General features: G+C 65.3%; 2 protein-coding genes across 4 annotated transcripts; one reads left to right on the top strand and one right to left on the bottom strand.

Annotated features, from left to right (window-relative positions):
- Positions 1-1,388: 1,388 nt before the first annotated feature.
- Positions 1,389-8,528, bottom strand: ACBD4 (acyl-CoA binding domain containing 4). Of its 3 annotated transcripts, none has more exons than XM_053965311.1 (10): positions 8,402-8,528; positions 8,213-8,333; positions 8,043-8,127; positions 7,852-7,972; positions 5,613-5,726; positions 4,647-4,753; positions 3,910-4,057; positions 2,611-2,774; positions 2,127-2,171; positions 1,389-1,813 (listed from the first exon to the last, which is right to left on the bottom strand). In XM_053965311.1, exons 1-10 carry the CDS (start codon positions 8,469-8,471, stop codon positions 1,703-1,705), a joined length of 1,086 nt encoding a protein of 361 aa, XP_053821286.1. In that variant the 5' UTR covers positions 8,472-8,528; the 3' UTR covers positions 1,389-1,702. The 3 variants fall into 3 exon arrangements, with proteins under 3 accessions (XP_053821286.1, XP_053821287.1, XP_053821288.1); XM_053965312.1 differs by having other exon boundaries at positions 8,427-8,508; XM_053965313.1 differs by having other exon boundaries at positions 8,213-8,290; positions 8,427-8,502.
- Positions 8,529-12,791: 4,263 nt separating this feature from the next.
- PLCD3 (phospholipase C delta 3) lies at positions 12,792-23,602 on the top strand. Its single transcript, XM_053964999.1, is given in 18 exon segments — positions 12,792-12,865; positions 12,867-12,952; positions 12,955-13,137; positions 15,204-15,365; positions 16,619-16,847; positions 16,934-17,063; positions 17,537-17,762; positions 18,539-18,740; positions 18,826-18,970; positions 19,048-19,200; positions 19,276-19,428; positions 19,598-19,633; positions 20,230-20,389; positions 21,133-21,249; positions 21,332-21,480; positions 22,132-22,267; positions 23,190-23,339; positions 23,419-23,602. Coding segments are annotated over 18 exon segments (2,580 nt in total). The 3' UTR covers positions 23,508-23,602.
- Positions 23,603-23,702: the final 100 nt, after the last annotated feature.

The raw sequence follows: 23,702 nt of genomic DNA, 5'->3' as shown, positions 1-23,702 counted from the left end.
GGCGCCCTGTGCGCCCCGCCCCGCCGCGCGTCGGGACCCGCCCCCGCCGCGCGCCCCGCGCCGCCGCCACGGCCCCGAGCGCGCGGGCGGTGCCGCCTCGCGGCCAATCGGCGCGCGCGGGGGGCGGGCCGGCCCGCCGGGGCACGCCCCTGGCCGTTGTAGGGACTGGTCGCCATTGGCCGGGATGGACGTCACTCGTGCGCGGCGCCACCAATCGCGAAGGGGCGAGGGCGGGACCGGGCCGTACCACGCGGCGGGGGAGTCCCCGTGAGCGGGCCCGCGCGCGCCCCGCGACCTTCAGGCCCGCGCCGAGGGCAGCGCGCGCGCGCCCCCCCCCCCCCCCCACGGCGGGGCTGTGGCACGGTCCGAAAAGAGTCCCCGCGCGGCGGAGGCGCCGCCGGCGGTACCGCGGCCCCGGGACCGGGAGGGTTGTACAGGACCGGGCCGGGCCGAGCCGGGCTGTGGGAGGGCCGGGAGGGGCTCCGGGGGTGCGCGGGCCCGGGGGGAAGGGGGGCGAGCGGAAGGATCCCGGCGCTGTGTGGAGTGCGGCCGTGCTGCAGTTGGCGGAGGGAGATGTAAACAAACCGAAGCGGAAAGAAGTCCTTTCTTAAAGGCACCGCGTCCCTTTTTGCCGGGGCGGTGCGGAGCGGCGCTCCCGACACCGGCGGGGTGCGGGGGGGAGGGGCAAGGGGAAGGAGGGGGATGGGGAGGTCCCGGGCCTTGTGCTGGTCCCGGTCCCGTTCCTGGTCCTGCCGCCCCCAGCCGCGGTGGCGATGTCCCCTCGGGCCCCACGTTCGGGGGCGGGGGGGCCGCGCGGCCTTGTGGGGGGGCTGGAGGGGTTTGGGGGCCCCGCTGAGGGACACACGGCTGGGGGGGAGCCACGGACGGCCCTGGGGGGCTGCTGGGGCTCCGTGTCTCAGGGGGGAACAGCACAGGAGGGCCCCTGGGGGAGCCGCGGGAGCCTCACGGCCGGGCGGGGCACAGCCCGCGGGACCGGGGGCTCCGTGTCCCCGCTGTGTCACCTGCCCTGCCCAGCCCCACAGCGGGCACCCCCGCCATGGCGCCGCTGCAGCCCGGCCCGGGGAGGTGCCGGGGGTCCCCAGCCGCCCCTCCCGCCGCGGGCGCCCTGGGGCTTCCCCGCCGCCGCCTCCGGAGCAGGGTGGCGCTGCCGCTGGCACGGGCCCGGGGGCACGGCGGGGACCCTCGGGGCGCGCACGGGACCCGGCCGGGGGGCCGGGCTGGGGCCTGGAGCCAGGCTGCCTGCACGGGGGCCACCTCTGGCCCCGGGAGGTGGCCAGGCGGGGACGGGGGTGACCGGCCGGGTACAGGGGCAGGGCCGGAGCGTTCAGCCGCGGTCCCCCTCCCTGGCAGGGCACAGGCAGCGGGGCTGAACCGAAAAGGCAACTTTAATTGAGGCAGGTTCGGTGGTGTCCCAGCCCCCGCGGCCCCGGTGGCCCGTGGCTGTCCGTGCCACCCGCGGGGCCGCGGCTGCTCCTGGTCCGTCGGTGCGTGGCAGCGGCGGGGCGGCCGCCCGGGCCCCGGTGCCGGCCCTGAGTGTCGGTGCCGGTGTCCGGGGTGCCCCGGCCGGGCCCGCAGAGCCCGTGGCTGCTGAGGCGATTCCCGCGTGGCTCCGTGGCGATTCCCCGGCTCGTGCGAAGCGGGATGGGCAAGAGGGGTGGCGGTGGCGGCGGGGACGCGGTGGTCACCTCTTCCTGCCCTGCCAGTGGCGCAGCAGCCACTGGGTGACGAAGGGCCAGGTGGCCAGGAAGAGCAGCGTGCGCAGGGACACGGTCAGGCGCCACGGGGACATCGCCTGGCGAGGGGACAGAGAGAGGCGGCGTGGGGAAGGGGACAAAGGTGTCACCGATGTCAACAAACACCCCCTCAGCCCTCTGCTGAAAGGAACCACCGCCACTGCTCGGTGTCCTGGTCACATCCCTCCTCCTCTGGAGATCGTGCATCACACCGCCGTCCCTGGGGCCGTGTCCCCATGGATGTCACCTGCTCCCCGGCTGGGGGTCCCTTCCCTGACCTCCCCCAGCTGTGTCCCCACGCCCCCGTGGGCCGTCGGGTGGGCAGGGGGACAGCGGGGCCACCCCGCAGCACTTCCTTCACCCCCAACTCACCTGTGGAGCAAGTGCTGGGCCGGGGTCTGTCCCAGCTGCCTCCCCCTGCAAGACAGGAGAGGGTCTGGGGTGCAGATGGGGCTGGCACCCCCCTTCCAGCCCCTGTGCCCCTGTGAGAGGCAGGGAATGGCCTGGAGTGTCCGTGCGAGGCTGCTGGGAGGGATCAGATGTGCAGCTGGGCCAGGACCCCAGGGGCAGCGGGAACGAGGGGGGGCAATGGGAACGGGGGGGGGCAGCGGCAGTGAGGGGAAAACAGGGATGAGGGGGCAATGGGAATGAGGGAGGCAATGGCAGCGAGGGGCAGCAGCTCCCAGCCTCCAGCGTGGGCCGGATCAGGGCACCACCGGCCGCGGCCCCGCCAGGATGTGTCAGCACCAACCACCGCGGGGTCCGCACACGCGGGCCAGCCGTGTCGCAGGCTCGGAGCTGAGCCCTGCTGTCCCGGCCGGGCCGCTGCGGTGCCCCAGCTCTGCCCTTCCCGTACCTGGGCAGCGCCGAGCGTCTCCAGCCGGCTCAGCCGCTCCCGCACTCGCCGCAGCTCCTCCTGCAGCGCCCGCACCGTGCTGGCCACGTGGGCCTCCAGCTCCGCCGCCAGCCCCGGGGCCAGCTCGGGGGTGCTCCCGGGGTCCCCCCCGGCCAGCCGGACACCTGCGGGCACAGCGACGGGGACACGGGTGGCAGGGCAGGCTGAGCACCGTCCGACGAGCCCCGGGGCTGGCACTGCCCACCCCGTGCTGTCACCCACTGCTCAGCGCCTGCCCCACAGCCGATGCCGGCCCAGCCCGGCAGCCCCAGCAGCACCCAGGTTGCCCCCAGGGCCATGCACCACTGTGACACTCCAGTGCCGTGGTGGCGGCAGTGGGTGGCCAGCCCACTGACAGGGTGGGTCACCTTGTGACATCTGGTGAAGGTGCCACCACCGGGCAGGACACCCAGGGCCAGGGCAGCTCCTCCCTGGCCGCCCCCAATCCCAGCAAAGGCCCCAAACCAGCCTGGCAAACACCTGGATAATCCAGGCAGCGAGCAGGACACGGGCAGGGACTCACTGCCAGCCCTGGGGACAGCCCAGCTCGGCCTGGGGACAAGTTCACTGCCAAGGTCAAGCAGCCCGGAAGGGAACAGTAACAGGGGAAAGGGTGAGACACGTGGGCTGTGCCCAGGTGAGGCAATGGCACCAGTCCCACAGGTGAGGGTGGCAATGCCACCCCAGGGCGGCCCAGTATGTCTGGGGAGAGCAGAGAGGGTGGCAGGAGGCTCCTCCCTGCAGTGGCACAGCTCAAGGCCTGGCGGTCCCCAGACACCAGCACTGGGTGACATCAGGTGAGTGGCACTGCTGTCCCCAAGGCCTCCAGGGCACAGGGCCCAGCTTCACCCCCTGCCCTGCTGGGCAGAGGTCACCCTTGCCACCACCCACATCCGAAGGCACGGCTGGTGTTGCTGGACCAGGGGCAAGAGCTGGGCAGGGGAGCCAGGGACCTGCACTGCCTGCCTGGCTGCCGAAGGGCCAGCAGAGCATCCTCCAAATTCGGTACCGCTGCGGCAAACGGGCAAAGGAAGGGCTGTGTGCTGGAGGACTAAAGCTGCTGAACTGCTTGGGGACCAAGGGATGCAGAGACAGGACACTTGTGGCATCCTTCAGCTACTGATGGCCCAACCACAGGTGCTGGAGCCAAACTCAGTCCCCTGGGGGTGGTGGCAGCCCCCACCCCACCCCATCCCCCAGCCCAGCCCATGGGAGGTGGGCAGCAGCAGGAAGGGGCGCAGGAACAAGCTCTGCACCCACCTCTCTCGGAGCCCAGGGCTGGGAGGTCTGTGCTGCTGCTCCCCTCGGCTCTTCTGCCTTCGCCCCGCTCGCCCTGCCCACTGCGGGGCTCTGGGGGCTCAGCCCCAGCCTGGACCCCCTTTGGGGTGAGCCCCCGCACCTGCCCGGCCTATGACATGGGAGAGAAGGGCCCTGAGACCCCCACTCCCCTCCCCAGGGCAGGGAGGGGCATGCCAGGGCAGCAGTGGGGTCCTTCTCCTGTGGTGGCATTTTTGGGGGTGAAGGGTGTGTGGGACTGAGGGAAGATGAATCCCAGTGGTGACACCAGCCAGCATCTGGCTTGGGAGGTGACACCTGAGGGGAGTGAGGTGCCCAGACTTGAGGTGGCAAAAGAGGGAGGGCTTCCTTCAGACCCACCAGGCCTCATCGTGGCACCTCAAGTGCCAAACGTGGCCCGTGGCAGCAGGGAGAAGTGGCAGGAGAGCAATCCAGGTGGTGGCACCCAGGGGATTGGAGCTGCTGGTCTTGCCCAGCCCCATCAGCCCCCAGTGCCCCAGCAGAGCCTCAGCACAGGAATGGGGGGGCTGGGGAGGCTCCTCAGCATCCCTCAGTGACAGGGAGCAGGCTCCAGGAGTGGCATGAAGCACAGGGAGGTGCAGGACGGTGTCCCTGGAGGTTTTATGAGGCTCCCAGGCTGGTGGTGCTGTGCAGCACGGGCAGGGCAGGGGTGGCAAAGCCTCCAGTGCTTCCTCCGTTACCTTCTCAGGCTCCATCTGCTCCAGGGTGTCACAGAACGTGTCCCCCTCAGAGTCACTCGTCACCTGGCTCCCCTCGAGCGCCTCAGGGGCAGGAGCCGGCCCAGCCCCTGGAAGGGAAGCACAGGGCTGGGGCAGGGGTGCCCGGCTGTGCCTGGGGGCACAGGCAGAATGAGGGATGTGCGTGCCCAGGGCGAGGTGGGAGAGGGAAACTGAGGCACTGTGGGGGCAGAAGCAGCTCTGTTAACGTGTCCACGAGTCCCAAGACTGAATTCCCCCTTCTGCTGCCCACGGTGTCCCATTGGCACAACACCCACGGCCCCTGGGGCAGCAGTGGCACAGGCAGGGACACTGCCCAGCTCCCGGGGCACCGCCAGCCCCAGCACTCGAGGCTGGCACGGCTGGCACACTGGCACTCGCTCCGTGACCATATTTGCTCCTGGGGGAAGGCTGGAGCGGCAGCGGGAGGAGGAACCTCCCTGCAGCATCCTGCCCACCCCGGGGCACAGCCAGGGGCCCCTTGAGGGGGCACAGGGAGGGAGGGGGTGACTGCACGAGGGGCTGGGAGAGAAAAGCCAGGGCTGAGGTGTCACCAGGGCTTGGCACTGTGAATCCCAGTGCCAAGGAAGCAGCAAACGTGGCTTGAACCACGGGAGAACATCCCCTCATGGATCACGGACCTTCCAGGGTGATATTTTCAGAGTCCATGAGGCAACAGCCTCCCCTTGTCCCCACAGCTTAGCAGATTCTGGCTCCTTTGCACAGGCAGGAGCGAGACAGAGCCAACCCCACGTGTCCAGGGTTACCCCAGTGAGAGCTGGACCCCGTGGCCTGGGCAGTGCCCGCAGCACCAGCAGGGCTGGGGCAGAGGTGCCTGAAGCCAGCAGTTCTGTGGGTGGATGGAGCCCCAGCCCCAGTGCCTGCTCCAGGGGGTCTCTGCCAGGTGCTGGCCACACCAGGGACACCAACCTGGCACGTGCTGCCCGTGCTGCTGCTCGCCAGGCACGGTGTCTCTGGGGCTCTCCGGAGCCGGGCTGCTCGCTGGGACGTCCTGGCTGGGGCCATCCCGCTGCCCCTGGCTCTCTGCACGGAGGGAAAGGCAGAGCAGGCTCAGTCCTGCTGTCCTCGCTGTGCTGGCTCCCTGGGGCTGGGCTGGCCTGCCAGCACAGCTGGGGGACACGCAAATGTCAGGGAGCAGCCAGGGAGCAGCAGCCTCTGCAGGTGCCAGCAGCTGGCAGGGAAGGAGAGGAGCCAGGTTTGTTTGCTGACAGCCCAGGAACCCCTGTGAACTAAGGGATTCACCCTGTGCAGACCACCGTGCTCACCCAGGGGTGGCTGCGGTGTCCCCGAGCCCCTGGGGCAGCAGGCAGAGGGATCGGCGCTGGTGAGTGACAGTGACAGCGCTGTGCCCCGGCAGTGCCCACGGCCCACCCACGGCAACAGAGCCCAGTGCAAGAGGCGTTGGCTGGAAGAGCCTTGTGTGGGCAGCAGCACCCCGAGCTCCTGGGCCAGCAGCACCCCGAGAGGGCCTGACAGGGCCCAGCCCTCCCCAGCGCCCCGTGGAGCCCACGGGGTTAATCCCAGCCAGATTTCCAGCAGCCCCCAGGACTTTGCTCCCTGCTCTTGGGCAGGCAGGTGTGTGGCAACGCTGCCCTGCTGCTCCTTCCCTCATCTCTCTGCTGTCCCCAGCCTGCCCTCGGCATCACAGGGGACCCACTGAGGGGGACAAGGTAGCTGCACCCCACAGAGGGGTAGTGCCAGGGCTGCCCTTCTCTGGGATCCTCCCAAATCCTCCTCAAATTCCCCAAATCCTCCTCCCCATTCCCAAATCCTCCTCGGGGTGTGCTGTGACCCACAGAGTGTGGCTCCTGTCACCTCACACAGCACCTGGACACACCTGGCTCCAGCCACCATGTTCACAAGACTGGTGAAAGCCACACTCACTGGAGACCTGTTGGGACCTGGATCCATCCATGATTTGGATTCCAAGTGGCACTTTATAATGTGCTGTCTTCATAAATAAACAAAACCAAAGCTTCCCAGACGCCCAGCTCTGTGCCCAAAAGCTGCTGGAGGCACCTGCCACGCTCCACACTCTGAAATCCCCTTTCTGCTCCAGTTAGGAGCAAACAAAGCTGTGATTGCAGTGTCTGAAGGCGGGTTTGGGAGCCTTTAAAACAAATGACTCAACACCTTGAGGAGCTCAGTGCTTTGCACCTCAATTCCAGCCACCTGGGGCTCGTTGTTCCTTGTTCCACCAGGCTGAGATTTAAGTGACCATGTCACCTGTGACACTCCCAAGTGGATAATGACCAGCTTAGACACAGCTTTTAAATTTCACAGAAAAACTAAGTCTGCCTTTTAAAGGGATTCAGCATCAAAAAATGGAGAACAAAGCACCTGGGTACCACAGGAAGGAGCGGCCGCCCGGGGGCCAAGCCTTACAGACAACTGGTTTTGGCATCCCAAAAAAGGGGGTGACAGGCACAGGACAGAGGTCGGGGAGTGAGTCTGTTTGCCAGGGCTCTCCCAAACCACTGACAGGTCACGGACCCGGCTGTGAATCCGCCCTGGAAGCCCCTGTGCTGCGGAGCCGATGCGCTGCTGGTGCCTTCCCCACCCCTCCCTGCTCAGCAGTCAGACACGGCCAGCCCTGCACTGGGGCTGGGGCAGCTCCCCAGCCCCCTCCCGGCCCCAGGCAGCAGCACGGGCACGGAAAGGGCTCGGAAGGCTTCTCCTCCAGCAGAAACAGGTTCAAATAATCCCATTTCTCAAGCCCTGTTTCTCCACATCCCCTCCATGCCGGAGCTGGCCGGCCTGTCCAGATGTTCACGGCAGCTGGGCCGGAGCCCTGCCCGGAGTGGGCCGGCGCCAAGGACGAGCACAGCCCGCCCAGGAGCTGATCCCTGCCCCACTGCACACGGCCAAGGGCCGCCTGGAGGCCAGAGCTCAAATTCTCGCTCCAAGTTTTGTGGAGAGAAAGCCCAGAATGTGTCACACACAGGGACACCGGTCTGCCCTGAGAGCCCCTCGGCAGCAGCAGTGCCCCGGCAGGGTCGCTGGGATGTGCTGCGTCCACCCCGTGCCCCCTCAGGGGACGAACCGGACCCGGCGCCGGTGCCGGGGACAGCGGGAGCGCCGTGCCAGGAGGGCAGCACCGAGGGCGGGGATGCTCGGGGCACAGCCGGGGCACAGCGGCCCCACTCACCCCCTTTCCTCTTGAAGAAGGACTCGGGGGGCCGGGGCATGTCGTGGATCACCTCGTAGAGCGGCTCGAAGTAGCGGAACATCTCCTCCGTGCTCTCGTCCATGGGCACGGTGTCAATGACCTGCGCAGGGCCGCGGCTGGACACGGGCACCGCGCCGCGCCCGGCCCGGCCCCGCCGCCCGCCCCGTTACCTTCTGGGCCACCTTCTTCATCTCCGCCACGTACGCGGCCATCGCCTCCTCCTTGGACATCCTGCCCAGGCTGTGCCAGGCGTCCCTGCGGGGCCGGCGCCCGTCAGCGGGGCTGGGCGAACCGGACCCGAGCCCGAACCGGGGCGGAACCGGGACCCCCCCGCTCTTACCACTTGTACCGGCCGATGGGGTCCCAGAAGCCGGGCCGCGGGCCCTGGCAGCGCCCCGCCGTCGCCTGCTTGTAGTAGCTGTAGAAGCGCAGCATCTCCTCGTAGGAGGGCCGGTACGCACCTGCGGGACACGGTCAGCGGGGCCGCCGACGCCGCGGCTGCCCGGCTCCGGTCCCGGCCCCTACTCACCGCTCCGCGGCAGCCCCTGGATCACCTGCACGGCTGCGCGGAACTGCGCCCCGCAGCCCGGCTCCTCCATGGCGGGACCGGCCCCGGCCCGGCCCGGCGCGGGTCCCTCTCCGTGCGGGGACCGCGCGGGGCCAATCAGCGCCCGCCTTTCATCGGTCCCTCCGCGCCGCGCCCAATCAGCGCCCGCCTTCCATCGGCCCCCTCCGCGCCGCGCCCAATCAGCGCGCGGCTCCCGGAACGGGTCCCTCCCGCCCCTGCGCTCCCGGCGCCGAGCGCGGTGCGTGCGCCCCCTGCCGGCCCGACTGTGCAGCGCTCGGCGCGGGGGGGCCGGAACGCCGCCTGGCGGAGACGGGAGGGACTGCAGCGCTGGGGACACGGCGGGACAGCGGCAGGGACGGGGGACAGAGGGAAAAGGACAGAGGGAAAGGGACAGGGACAGAGGGATAGGGACAGGGGAAAGGGACAGGGACAGAGGGATAGGGACAGGGGAAAGGGACAGGGACAGAGAGACAGGGACAGGGACAAGGGGAAAGGGACAGAGGGACAGGGACAGGGGGAAAGGGACAGGGACAGAGGGAAAAGGACAGAGGGAAAGGGACAGGGGGAAAGGGACAGGGACAGAGGGAAAAGGACAGAGGGAAAGGGACAGGGACACAGGGACAGGGACAGGGGGAAAGGGACAGGGACAGGAACAGGGACAGGGACAGAGGGAAAAGGACAGAGGGAAAGGGACAGGGACACAGGGACAGGGACAGGGGGAAAGGGACAGAGGGAAAGGGACAGGGACAGGGACAGGAACAGGGACAGGGACAGGGACAGAGGGACAGAGGGACAGGGACAGTGAGATAGGGGCAGTGTGACAGGGACAGTGGGACTGGAACAGGGACAGAGGGACAGAGACAGGGACAGTGGAACAGGGACAGCAGAACTGGGACAGGGACAAGGACTGCAGGACAGGGACACTCAGACAGGTACAGTGGGATAGCAGGACAGGGACAGTGGGACAGTGCACAGGGATAATGAGGCAGGACAATGAGAGTGCACAGGGACAGTGGGACAATGAAACACAGGACAAGGACAGTGCACCAGGACAGTGACATGGGACACAGGGACAGGGAAACTGTGCACCCCGATAGGTGCACCCAGACAGGGCATGGGGACAGTGCCCTGGCACAGGCACGGGGACAGCGAGATGGTGGCTAAGGAAAGTGCCCCAGGACTGTGCTCCAGTACCCCAGAACTGCGAGGCTGCGCCCCAGGCCAGAGCCCAGGCGTGGAGCCCTGGGACACAGCCCTGGGACACAGCCCTGGGACACAGCCCTGGGACAGTGCTCTGATGCACCAGGGCAGTGCAGTGCCACTGCGGTCCCAGGACAGGGACCCTGTGCTGTTTCAGTGCCATGGGGCAGGGGCAGAGCTCTGTGACGCTGCACCAGGCACAGGGACAGTGCTCGGGGTGCCACCTGGGCTGTGCAGCAGGACAAGGCAGGCAGGAAGTGCCGGAGCACAGGGAAGCTCTGGTACACTGGCACTGTTTGCCCAGAGCAGCTGTGGCTGCCCCTGGATCCCTGGAGGTGTCCAAGGCCAGACTGGACAGGGCTTGGAGCACCCTGGGACAGTGGAAGGTGTCCCTGCCATGACAGGGGTGGCACTGGATGGATTTAAGGTCCTTTCCAACCCAAACCATTCTGGGATTTTGTGATAATCATCCGGGATTCTGGGGCCATGCATGGGGACACTGGAGCCATGCACTGTGACACCAGGACAATGCAGTGGGGACAGGGACAATGGAGCCACGTACCAAAGGTGCCAGGGGAAGGGACCAGGAGACTGGGACACTGCACTGGGAGGGTTGGATACTGCACTGGGGATCTGGAACACGGCACTGGGACAGTGCCACTGGGCCACCAGGCAGGAGCAGGGTCCCATTGCATGGGAGGGGACAGCTGAGTCAGGCAGAGCAATTGTTAATTATTATCCAATTTTATCCACTGTTCTTTTATTCACTGTATATTTTTAACCACTGTTAATTATTGTCCAACAATTAATTATGGTAGTAAGGAAGGGGCAGAATTTGGGGTCTCTGAGCCCCTGAGGTGAAGCCCCTCTGCTCCAGGGGCTTCCTGTGAAGGCAGGGAGCTGTGGGGACATGGGGACATGTGTGACCTGGCAGAACATGGTGCCCTGGGGAGGTGGGAGGTTCTGGGGAGGTGAGAGGTTCTGGGGAGGTGGGAGGTTCTGGGGTGCTCTGGGGACCATTTGGATCCAGGCTGGCCCAGGGCTGGATGCTGGGGTTGGGATGCAGAGCAGCTTTCAACATCCCTGTGCTGGCTTCATCCTTGCTTCACACTCTGTTTTTCCGACCTTAACCCCACCTCCAAATTCCAAATCCAAGTGGGTCAACACCCCCCCAACACTTCTAAATCATATCCACATCAGCTGGGGAAACATTCCCTTTGCCAGTTGAAGACAAATTAAAAAAAAAAAAAAAAAAAAAAAAAAAAAAAAAAGCAGTAAAAGCTTTTAAAGCTCCGGCCATTTCCGAGCTCTGACTCAGGATTCCTGCTCGGAACAGCGACAGGGCCTGGCTGGCTCCGGCTGTCGGCAGCGCCGCCCGCGAATCCCGGGCTCTGATTCACGGCACATGTGCTGTGCTATAAGCGGCCGGGAATGCGAGCTGCAGCTTTCCACGGGATCCCTTCCAACCCGCTGGCGGGCAGGAGAAAATAGTAACGCCGCGGGAGGGGAGGAACCGCGCAGGGATTTGTTGTGCTGCGGGTTTTGCAGCCAGAGGTGTTTATCCTGGTCATCCCAGCGGGTCGAGGCAGCTGCTGTTGAATTCCTGGGAATGCAGCTTCAATGGGAGGAAGAGAACTTGGAGAAGAGCCCGGTTATGTGAGTTGCAAGTGCATTTTTGGGGTGACTCTGGTGTCCCCCTGTCCACAAAGTATTCAGGAAGAGCTTTATCCCCCCCAAACACAGCCCAGGGACTGCACAGGTGTGTCCCCAGCTGTCCAGATGTTGCAGGAGTTGCCCAAGTCTTGAGCCACAGCACTAAAATACTGTCCCAGGCTGCTCAGGCGCTGCCCAGATGTCTCCCTGCATGTACAGGTGTTGCTCTGGGATAAGCAGAGATTGTCCCAGGAGTCCCCATTGGTTGCTCTGGGTGCCCAGATGTTGATCAGGACACACAGACATCACCCACAGTGCCCAGATGTTGCCATGGGTGCCCCAGTGTTCCCTCAGTATATTCCAACACCCCCCAGGGTGGCCAGATGCTGCCCTAAGTACCCAGATGTCACCCCAGGATAGTCAGGTATCACTCATGGTGCCCAGATGTTGCCCAGATGTTGCTCCAGTCTGCCCTGCTCTCACCCCTGGATGCCGAGCTGTCCCACCCAGGGGCTGGCAGCACCCCTGTGGCCCTGTCACTGGGGAAAGTCACCTCCTCTTCCTGACCTGTAGCTCCTGGTCCCCACAGCCCAGCCAGGCATGGGATGGGCTCCCCGCTCCTCTGGACGCTCTGGATTTTTGGAAGAAGCAGTCACCCACCCTTCCTGCCCCAGCACCCTCAGTGGTGGCTGGGGGAACACGGCACCCAGGGACAGAGCAAGAGGGAACGGCCTCGGGCTGGGCCTGGCCAGGCTCAGGGTGGACATCAGCAGGAATTTCCCCGTGGAAAGGGTGGTCAGGCCATGGAAGAACCTGCCCAGGGATGAGGTGGAGTCCCCATCCCTGGAGGTGCCCAAGAACAGTTGGATGTGGCACTCAGGGCTCTGGGCTGGTGCCAAGGCAGGGGCAGGCACGGCCTGGTGATCCTGGGGGTCTTTCCCACCCTAAACCCTCCTGGGGTCTGTGTGTGCATGGCTGCACACTCACACACTCATATTCACACACTCACCCTCAGACTCACTCACACACTCACCCTCACACTCACCCTCACACTCACACTCACATGAGCTCACACTCAAACGCAGCCCATGAGCTGGGGACAGGCTGGCACGGCAGGACGAGTCCCCCGGTGCGATGCAGAGGGGGTGCCCTGGGTCCCCGGTGGCGCTGCCAGGGTGGCGCCGGCCCGGGCAGAGCGGGGCTCCCTGGCGGTGCCCGGTGCTGTCCTGGGGCCGGTGCCCGGTGCAGGCGGACCCGCGGGGGGCAGTGGGGACCCCCGGTCTGTCCCGGGTCGGGCCGGCCCTTCGGACACAGCGGGACCCTCTGCACAGAACGAACACCCGGGCGCACGTCGGGCCCCCGTCCGTTGCCGGTCCGAGGTAGCCGCGGTGCAGAACGGGCCCCGCGTAGCTCGGTCCCATCCCGAGCAGCCCCGGTCAGCACCGGCAGCCCCGCTCGCCCCGGGCCGGCACAAACGGTTAACAGCGCCCGGGCTGCGATGTGGCTCCTCCCGGTCCCTCCCCGCGGCCGGCCCCGGTCACGGCCCGGCCGCCCAGCCCCAGTCCAGCCCCAGCCCCGACCTCCGCCGCCGCCCAGCCCGGTTACACCGGCCGGGGGCACCGGGCGTACCGGGAGCAACAGAACCACCCGGGGCACCGGGGCACCTGCAGCACCAAGAGCACCGGAGCCCCGGGAGCGCCGGGAGTACCGGCGGTACCGGCGGTACCGGGGGTCCCGCGTCATGATCTGCGGCAGGAAGGCGCGTCCCGCCGCCGAGCAGCTCCGCGCCCCGTCAGAAGGTGCCGGTGGCTCCCGCCGGCCCGGGAGAGCCCTGAAGAAAATGGGTGAGTTCGGGGGGAACCGGGCAGAAACTCCGTCAGGGCTGGGCCAGAGGGGTCCGGGAGGGATCTCCGTGCCCGGGAGGGTCCCCGAAGTGGGTGGGGACCCTTGTGACGGGAATAGGTCCCCAGGGCAGGGTGGGGGCCCCCATGGCTGAGATGGGTACCCAGGGCCGGAAGGGTCCCCCTGGTAGGGAGGCTCCCCGAGGTGGATGGGTTCCCCCACAGCAGGGAGGGCTCCCCCGGGATGGGAGAGGTCCCCAGGGCCACCCCAAAATCGCTGTGCATAGCCCCAGCCGTTGGGGGACAGTGGGGTCGGGGTTTGGCCACATCACAGGCGACAGGAGCCCCCTTGCTCAGGGCATTTATTGTCCCCAGGGCTCAGGTCCCATTACCTGGGACCCTTCCCAACACCCTGCCTCTGTTTCCCCACGCAGGGGTGCTGCCCATGGCACAGTGGGCACACGGGGCTCACCAGTCCAGGCAGGGGCAGTGGGTGCCCGGCAAGGTCAGGGTGTGTCCCTGGAGCGGCTGGTCCGGAGTGGGAGCAGCAGGAAGGGCACAGCTGGCCTTGTGCCCCCAGCTTTGGACACGGGGCCGTGTGCCTGGAGCTGCTGCAGCTCCGTGTGTCCATGTCCGTGTGTCCCTGTGGCTGTGTGTCCTTGCACCCATCTGTCCCTGTACCTCTATATCCATGCATCCATGTGTCTATGTGTCCATGTGTCCCTGTACCTCTGTATCCACACATCCCCGTGTCCATCTGTCCCTACCTCCCAGCACCTGTATGTCCATGCATCCCCTTGGCTGTGTCTGGGAGCACCCACCCCTGTCCATGCATGTCCGTGTGTCTGACTGTCCATGCACCCCAATGGTTGTGCACCCATGTGCCCACGTGTCCGTGTGTCCTGGCAGCAGTGCATCCATGCACCTGTGGATCCATGCATCCCTGCATCCTTGTCTCTGTCAGTGCATCCCTGTGTCCACGTGCCCCCATGACTCTGTGACCGAGCGGCTGTGTCCATGCACCCATGTGTGCCTGCATCCATGCATCCTTGCATCCGTGCGCCTGTGCATGCACCTACCTGAATATCTGTGTGTTCCTCTGTCCTTGCATCAGCAGATCCATGTATCCATACATCCCTGCATCTCTATATCCATGCATCCATGTCCTTGTGTCTGTGCATCCACGTGCACACTGCACCCCGGAGTCTGTGCACCCACACACCTGTGCCCACGGACCTGACATTCCATGTGTCCATCCCTGTGTCCATGGACCTTCATCCATGTGTCCATCCCTGTGCCCACGGATCTGACACTCCACAGGTCCATCCCTGTACCCATGGACCTGTATCCACGTGTTCCTACATCCCTGCAACTCCATGCTCGTGCAGCCATGTCCCCATACCTGCCCTCTGTCCTGCACCCTGGGCAGGATGTGACCATGCAGGAGGTGCTGGCAGCTGGTGGCTGCACCCCCGAGGCCATGGTGGCTCAGGATGTCTCCAGAGCCCCCAAACCACCCTTTCCCAGCCCAGGAGTGGAATCTCCATGCAGAGCAGGATGTGGCCACTGGAGATCTTAGGAATGGCTGCCAAAACAATAAAGGGAGGAAATAACCACTCCGTGAACAGATGGAAAAATCCTGGCTGAGGCGTGGGCTTGCAAGTCCCCCTAGTCCACCCTGTCATTGTTCCAGCCTGAGCTCTGCTGCTGGCACCGTCCTGGCACTCTCCATGCAGGATCTGGGCAGCTTTGCTGGGATTTAGAGCTGGGCTGTGTCACTGCTGTGCCCTGTCCCCCCTGAACAGCCACACTGTGCTCCAAAGGAGCCCAGGGCTGTGGCTTGTCCTGTCTGTCCCATTCCAACCCATTCTTGTCCTATCCTATCCCATCCCATCCCATCCCATCCCATCCCATCCCGTCTGTCCTGTCCCATTTGTCCCATGCCATCCCATCGGATACAGATGTGCACCCAGATGTGCTCTGATCCCCCCCCCAGCCTGTGCCCCCACTACACCCTTAGAGCCCCCAGAGCCCCCAGAGCCGCCGGTAGCCCAGGGCTGTCCCCGCAGGCCTGACGGAGGATGAGGATGTCCAGCGGATGCTCCAGGGGTCCCTGCTCTGGAAGGTGAAGGCCAAGGGGGGCTCCAGGGCGCGGCTGTTCCGCCTGCAGGAGGACGGGGTCACCGTCTGCTTCGAGGGACGCTTCCGGCGCGCCCGCTCCCCCCAGAGCTGTGAGTGCTGGGACTGTCCCATGGGGCTCGGGGACACCGAGACTCATCCTGCACTGCCATGAGCTGCAGGGAGGGCCAGGAGCTGGGCAGTGCCCCAGACCCACCCCTAGACCCCTACCAAGGACCCAGACCCTTACCCAGACCCCCACCTGGAACCCCAGTCCCAGTTGAGGACCTAGTCCACAACCTTGAGTCTGGATTCCCACAGAGAATCCAGACATGGACACATCCATGTGAGACCCAGACCCCAACCCAGGACCCCCACCTGGAACCCAGACCCTACCCCAGGACCTGGACCCCCACCCAGGACCCAGATCCATTCCCAGCACCCAGAAGCCCACTTGGATCCTGGCCACAGCCCAGTTCCCAGACCCCCACCCAAGACCTGGATTTCCACTCAGAGCCCAGACCCCACCTGAGTTACAGACCCCAACCCAGGACCCAGATCCCAGCCCAGGACCCAAATCCCCCAGTGAGAACTGGACCCAACCCTAGGACATGGAACTCCACAATCCCAGCCCCCCCCCAGACCCCCACTTGTGACCCAGATGCCCCCGGGGACCCAGATCCCTGCTGGATCCCCACCTGTGACCTGGACCCTCATCCCCAGCCAGGACCCAGACATCCCCCCTCACTCAGACCCCAGTCCAGGACCCAGACTCCCACCCAGCACCCAGACCCCAATCCTGCACCCCAAGCTTGGGGTCCAGACCCTCACCTGAGCTATTAATCCAGTCCAGAACATGCCCCCCCCCCCCCCCCCCGCCAATACCTGAACTCCAACCCCCTTCACGCAGTGGCTCCCAGAGCCTTCCAGCCCTTCCCAGTGCCTCCCAGTACACCCCGTGCGGAGCTGCAAGAGCCCCCACCCTTCCCCATACCCCCGGGGTCAGCACAAGGTCCCGTCTCCATCCCGGCCAGACTCTGTCCCCCTCCCCGGCGTCACCCGGCTCTTTCCACCCTCATGTGGGATGGGTGCCTGGAGCTGGCACCGCTGCACGGCGGCTCCATCCCCTGCCAGCGTCCCCGTCGCCATCCCCGCGGGGACAGCGGCCGCGGCTGCTGTCTCGCCTGGGATTAGCGGGCTAAGCCCGGCTGCGGCACCGACCGGAGCCGAGCCCCGTCCCTGGGGCGCCGCGGGGACGCGCGGGGTGTCCATCAGCAGCCAGGGTGTCTTGCAGGATGCTCGCGGGTGGGTGACCCGCCGAGGGAGCACGTCCATGTCCCTCCCCACCCCGCGCGTGTCCCCACAGTCTCGGTGGCGCACATCGAGGGGGTGCGCGAGGGTCGCCAGTCGGAGGGGCTGCGCAAGCACGGGGCCGCCTTCCCCGAGCGCCACTGCTTCACCCTCGCCTTCAAGGGCCGCCGCAAGAACCTCGACCTGGCCGCCCGCGGCGAGGAGGACGCCCGGCACTGGGTGCAGGGGCTCACCAAGCTGATGGGGCGGCTGCAGGCCATGAGCCAGATGGAGAAGCTCGACCAGTATCCTTTGAGGGGGCTCTGGGGGCTTGGGGACAGGGTGGGGACGGCTGCGGGTGACGCCGGGAGGTTTCCTTACCCCGCTGCAGTTGGATCCACGGGGTCCTGCAGCGAGCAGACAGGAACAAGGACAACAAGATGTCCTTCCGGGAGGTGAAGAGCATGCTGAGGATGCTCAACATCGACATGGACGATGTCTACGCCTCCAAGCTCTTCAAGGTACCCATCCTGTGCTGCACGGCCCGCTGTGCCCGCTGCTGGCTCCGGGAGGGAATTGCTGGCTCCTTCTCTGCCTTCCCCAGCACAGAGAACTGGCAAACTCCTCCCACCAAAGCCACCCATGGTTGGGGCCCACCAGGAGCACATGGTGGAGAGGGGTGAGGTGGACTGAGCTGTCCCAGCCACTGTTCTGTGTGTCCCCAAGGTGGGACATTTCTCCCCCGTGGAGAGCTGTTCCTCTGGGCACCCCTTTCCACCTAGGGAAACTGAGGCACAGGGCTCTGCTCTGTTCCACCCCAGAGCAGGGGGTCAGAGGGCTCTGGCTGGGGGAACAGAGGGGACAGTAGCTGAGCCCCCCAAACTCATCCCACGCACACTGCCAGCTCCAGGGGACAGGCAGAACAAGGCAGGGGGTGGCTGTACCCCGTCCACACAGGGAGGGGACAGTCCCTGAGGCTGGGCTGTCCCACCAGGAGTGTGACCACTCGGGCAACGAGCGGCTGGAGGGCCGGGAGCTGGAGGAGTTCTGCCGGCGGCTGCTGCGGCGGCCGGAGCTGGAGGAGCTTTTTGGGCGTTACTCGGGTGAGGACCAGGTCCTGTCGGCCGAGGAGCTGCAGGACTTCCTGAGGGATCAGGGCGAGGACTCCAGCCTGCGCCAGGCCCGCTCCATCATCCGCACCTACGAGCTCAACGAGAAGGGTACGGTGAGGTGTGGGGTGTGGTGGGCACGGGAGCTCATGGATGTAGGGATGGGGCTCTGATTGGTGGCATCACCCCCACCAAACCAGTTTGGGGTCCTCCAAGGCTTCTATTACTGTCCTGGTGCCCATTGCCAGTGTCTGCCGTCCAACTCATGGCCTGGCTGGCACCTGGTGGATGTGACGCGTCACAGGGGATGTGAAGGTGGGGATGGGCAGCAGGTGGACTTGCACGTCTCATGGGTGGTGTGATGCCAGCTCTGGTATGAATGTGACACTGCTGAGGGACTTCTGTCTTCCTCAGGTCCCACCATGGCAGGTCCAGGGTGAGCACAGCACTAGGAGGACAGGGGACATCATGGTGGGGATGAAGGACCTCCATGTCACAATAGTACCCTTAAGGCAGATGTGGCACTAGGAGGATGGAGGACATCAGATGGGAGATGGGGCACAAAGGGGACCTCCCCTGAGTGCCACAGTGCCAGGTCTGGGGTGACATGGCACTGGGAGGACAGAGGGCACCAGGGTGGGGACAGGGAACCTCCACACTTCATGGGTGTCACCATGCCACGTCCAGAGTGAATGTGGCACCAGCAGGATGAGTGACATCAGGATGGAGATGGGACACTCGAGGGAACCTACATGTCCCTTGGTGCCACAGTGCCAGGTCAGGGGTGAGCATGGCACTGCTGGGACCTTCAAGCAGGGAGAGTTCTCAGGGTGCCACCCTGCTAGCACCATGGCACCCTCTGTGACACCTGCCACCGTGTCCCACAGCCAAGCGGCAGGACCTGATGATGCTGGACGGCTTCATGATGTACCTGCTCTCGGCCGCCGGTGACATCCTCAACCAGGAGCACACCAAGGTGCACCAGGACATGAGCCAGCCCCTGAGCCACTACTTCATCTCCTCCTCCCACAACACCTACCTGACCCGCAACCAGATTGGCGGCACCAGCAGCACCGAGGCCTACGTCAGGTGCGTGTCCCCGGTCCCGTGGAGCCCCAGAAGGTCTCGTGGCTCCAGGGTGACAGGGACTGAGCTGGTGCCGTTGTGGTGGCAGGGCGCTGAGGGCAGGGTGCCGCTGTGTGGAGCTGGACTGCTGGGAGGGCTCGGACGGGGAGCCTGTCGTCTACCACGGCCACACACTCACCTCCAAAATCCTCTTCCGCGACATCATCGAGAGCATCCGCGACTCCGCCTTCGAGGTGAGAGCGGGTGGCAGCCCTGGGGGGTGCCCGGTGCAGGGTGCCAGGTGCTGAGGGCTGCCCGTCCCCATGCCCAGAAATCCCCCTACCCCGTCATCCTGTCCCTGGAGAACCACTGCGGGCTGGAGCAGCAGGCCACCATGGCCCGGCACATGAAGGCCATCCTGGGGGACAGGCTGCTGACACAGCCCCTGCAGGGGCAGGACCCCCACGATCTCCCCTCACCAGAGGTAAGGCCACCTGTGTGCCCACTGCACTGTCCCCATGTCCCCTCCAAACCCTGAGCTCGAACCTGCCTTCTGTAGCAGCTGAAGGAAAAGATCTTGGTGAAGGGCAAGAAGCTGCCAGAGCTGTGGCAGGAGCCACAGGGTGTCACTTCCCTTCTGGACCCCGAGGAGGAGGAAGAGGAGGAGGAGGAAGAAGAGGAGGAGAAGGTGCAGGAGAGAAGCCCCCGGCGGGTAAGACACTTCCCCAGGGATGTGGTTCTGGGGGACCATGGCATCCTGGTGGTCCTGATGGATCAGAGCATCCTGGTGGTGCCAGGGGACCATGGCATCCTGGCACAGTCCCAGCTGAGCACTGCCAGCTCTGCCATGGCCTCTGCAGCCCTGCTCCCTCCTCTTTCAGTCGCTGCAGTCGCTGCAGGAGATCAAACCTCTGCAGGTGGGTGATGGGCTGGAGCTGGGGGGGCTGACAGGGCAGGTGCTGTGGGAGCAGAGACCAGCTGTCACTGCCTGGAAGAGGGGACAGAGCTCGGGGACCCCTCAGCTGTGCCTCCCTCTTCCTGTTGGGCTGGCTGGCCTGTGTCTGGGGTTTCCAACACTTTGATTTCTCTGTCACCTCGAGTTCTCCATCATGTTGGGCTTTCATCACATCCAGAGTGACCTGTTGGGGTCGGCATCACTTTGGGGTCTCTGTCGCCTCAAGTATCCCATTATCTCGGGGTGCCCATCACTTCAGGTTCTCCAGCACTTTGGGGTCTCCCTCATCTTGGGGTCTGTAACATCTCGGGCTGTCCATCCCCTTGGGTTCTCCATGACTTCAGGTTCTCAACCTGCTTGGGTTCCCCATCAGCCCCTGGTCTGTCATTCCACTGCCTCAGGATCTGCACCCCTTGGGATCTCCACTGCATCAGGGTCTCCATGGCCTTGGGGGTCTCAGCACTCAGCACAAGTGGGGGAGGGGAGGTCTGCAGACACTCAGACTGGCAGGTGGCCACCAGGGCCAGGCTGTCCCTGATGCCACGGTGGCTCCTGCAGGCCAAGGACGCGTCGCAGGTGTCCCCAGAGCTGTCGGCACTGGTGGTGTACTGCCAGGCTGTCCCCTTCCCCGGGCTGGCCCAGGCCCTGCGCCACCCCCAGCCCTGCCAGATGTCCTCCTTCAGCGAGAGGAAGGCACGGAAGCTCATCAAGGAGGCAGGTGAGGGCCACCAGATGGGGACAGGGTGGGTCCATACTCCTGAGTCACTGGGATGCAGGAAGGGCTGAGAGCGATGGGCTCTGTCTCTAGGGTGGCTCCATGAGTGCTCAGGGTCACACTGGCCTCACCCAGGCTGCCCCAAATGGGTGGGACTGGGGTCTGCTGGCAGGGCCTGCCTGGGGCCAGAGGCCAGGGTTGGGTCTGACCAGGATCAAGGTCTGGGATCAGGATTTAGGATGTGGCATCTGGCTCCAGGGCCTGGGGCTGGGAGTAAGGTCTGGGTCAGAGTCCAGGCACTGAGGTCTGGGGTCAAGGGCTGGGGGTCAGGGTCAGAATCTGAGGTCAGGGCCTGAGTTGAAGATCTGAGTCAGTGTTCAGGGTCTGGGGTCCAGGCTCAGTGTGTGGGGCCAGAGTCAGTGTCTGGAGTCAAGGATCTAGAAGTCTAGAAGTCTAGGTCAGGGTTGGGGGTCTGGGTTTGGAGTCTGAGGTCCAGGGATCAGGATCAAGATCTGGGGTCAGGGTCTGGGTTCCATGGTCAAGGTCTGGGGTCAGGGGTCTAAAGTCGAAGTGTGGGGCCAAGATCAGATCAAGGGTCAGAAGTTGGGGTCAGGGGTCCAAGGTCAAGATCCAGGTTTGGGGTCTGAACCCAGGGTCTGGGTTCGAGGTCACACGTCACCCTCTGCTGGGGGCCCCCAGCAGCACTCGAGGGTGCAGCGGCCCCGCTGAGCCGTGTCCCCCCGCAGGCCCAGCGCTGGTCCGGTACAACGCCCGCCAGCTCAGCCGCGTGTACCCGCTGGGGCTCAAGATGAACTCTGCCAACTACAACCCCCAGGAGATGTGGAATGCTGGCTGCCAGCTGGGTGAGACCCCCAGGCCCCCCGACCTGGCACCTGCCCCTGGAGCCGTCATCCCCCCTGACACCCCGTCCCGCTGTCCCCACAGTGGCGCTCAACTTCCAGACGCCGGGCTACGAGATGGACCTGAACGCCGGGCGCTTCCTGCCCAACGGGCGCTGTGGTTACGTCCTGAAGCCCCTCTGCCTGCGCAGCCCCCCCGGGGAGGGGTCCCGCCGCCTGGCACTGCACATCAGGGTGAGGACACCCCACGAGCCTGTCCCCAGGCCTGGCTGGGTGCCACCCATGTCCCTGCTGACCCATGGGTCACACCCATGACATTCCAATGCCTGGCCAGGTGCCACCTGCATCTTTTCCCAGGTGATGCCAATCCTGTCCCCAAATCCAGCTGGTATCAGCCACCTCCCTCCTCCCCACTCCATCCCCAGTCCCAGCCAAGTGCCACCCACATCCCTTCTCCTGAGGACCCAGCCACATGTCCCTCATGTTCCTTCTCATGTGTGGTACCAACCACCTCCCTCCTCTTCACCCCATCCCCACTCCTGGCTCGGTGCCATTTGCTCCCTTCTGGGGACACCACCTTGTCCCCAGCCATGTGCCACCTATGTCCCTTCTCCTGGATGGTACCAGCCACCTCCCTCCTCCTCATCCCATCCACACTCCTGACTCTGCCACGCATGACGCTTCTCCTGGGTGACAGCAAGCCTGTCCCCAAATCCAGCTGGTGTCAGCCACTGGGTGGCATCAGCCACCTCCCTCCTTTCACCGTGTCCCCAGCCCCAGCCAAGTGCCACCCACGTCCCTTCTCCTGGGGACACCAGTCTTTTCCCCACACCCACATCTCCCGGGCCCCTCATGGTCCCTGTGCCCTGGTCCCCTGTGCCACAGGTGATCACAGCACAGCAGCTGCCCAAGCTGAACAGGGACAAGGGCAGCTCCATCGTGGATCCCTTCGTGCGCGTGGAGATCCATGGGATCCCAGCCGACTGCGCCAAGCAACAAACCCACCACAAGCTCAACAACGGTGAGTGCTGGCACCTGGGCACGCCCAGGGACACCCCTGGGCACCATGGGGACACTCCAGGGCACCCAACCCCCAGGGACATCCAATTACCTATTACCTCTCACAGCCCTATTACTGCCCGAATCCAAGGACAGCTGGGTCCCCAGGGTCCCTTGGAGCACCCTAATCCCTGCAGACACCCCAGGGAACCCTATCTCCAGGGATGCTCCAGGACACCCAGTGTCCCTCAGGACACCTGGGAACAACCCAGGGCACCCTGATCCAGGGACACCTTGATGCCAGGGGCACCCTAATCCCTGTGAGGGACAGTGCCTTGGGACAGTTGCCACTCACTGCCAGTTGAACCAGTGCCCAGGACATCCCAGTGCCCTCCACACACCACAATTGTCCCCTCCCCAGCACAGCCAGATTCCCACCTGTGGCAGGGTCCATCATGTTCCAGTTCTCCCAGTGCTGCTCCCTTACGGTCTCCAGTACACCCAGCCCAAGCCCAGTGTGATGCCCATTCTTCCCAGTATGACCCCCATTCTCCCCAGTGCACCCCACCACGGCCCCAGTGTTACCTCCATTCTCCCAGTATGGTCCAGCTCAGCTCCAGTATAACCTCCATTCCCCCAGTATATCCCATCAGAGTCCCAGTATGATCCCATCCCTTCAGTATACTCCACCACAGTCACTGTACAACCCCCATTCTCCCAGTATAGCCCAGTCCAGTACCAGTATGACCCCCTTTTCCCCAGTACACCCCACTGTGGCCCCAGCATCACCCCCAGTCCCCACATCCCCCAGTGCAGGATGGCAGCTCAGCCGAGGCAGGGGCAGTGCCCGGGGGTCCTGCTGGTCCCTGTGGGGCACTGGGTGGCCCCGGTAGCCCCGGTGGCCACACCCACCCACACCCCCCCCCCCCGCGCCGGTGCCGCAGGTTTCAACCCGCGCTGGGAGGAGACGCTGCGGTTCCAGGTGCGGGTGCCCGAGCTGGCCCTGGTGCGCTTCGTGGTGGAGGACTACGACAGCACCTCCTGCAACGACTTCGTGGGGCAGTTCACGCTGCCCCTGCCCAGCATGCGCCAAGGTGGGTGCAGGTGCCACCCTGCTGCCCTCCGGGGACGGGGACAGCCCCTGCCACTCGCTGAGCCCCCGCGTGTCCCCAGGGTACCGCCACATCCACCTGCTCTCCAAGGACGGGGCGTCCCTGTCCCCCGCCACGCTCTTCGTGCATGTTCGATCCAAGAGCTTCTGAGGGCCACAGGAGGGACAACCTGGGGTCCCCGAGGTGCCCATGGAGGGACGCCACATCTTCATGTGGGGGACAACAGGCTCCTCCATGGGTGGGCACCCTGCGTGGGGACAGCCCGAGGACACCGCTCGTCTGTCTGTGGTGACAGCGGGGCTGGGAGCACCCAAAGGGGCGGGGGCTCCCCTCCCTGTTACCCAG

This window comes from Vidua chalybeata, chromosome 26 (genome assembly GCF_026979565.1).
Source record: "Vidua chalybeata isolate OUT-0048 chromosome 26, bVidCha1 merged haplotype, whole genome shotgun sequence".
NCBI lineage: Eukaryota > Metazoa > Chordata > Aves > Passeriformes > Viduidae > Vidua > Vidua chalybeata.
The sequence above is the reverse complement of the archived record's forward strand: the minus strand, read 5'-3'. Positions and strand labels throughout refer to the sequence as shown.

Excerpts from the sequence above, each read along its gene's own strand:
- ACBD4 (XM_053965311.1), bottom strand. The coding sequence starts at position 8,471 with ATGGAGGAGCCGGGCTGCGGGGCGCAGTTCCGCGCAGCCGTGCAGGTG. Across the intron at positions 4,754-5,612 it reads GCACGGGCAGCACGTGCCAG|GGGCTGGGCCGGCTCCTGCC; the intron begins GTTGGTGTCCCT and ends CTTCCCTTCCAG. Across the intron at positions 2,775-3,909 it reads AGCCCTGGGCTCCGAGAGAG|GTGTCCGGCTGGCCGGGGGG; the intron begins GTGGGTGCAGAG and ends CTGTGCCCGCAG.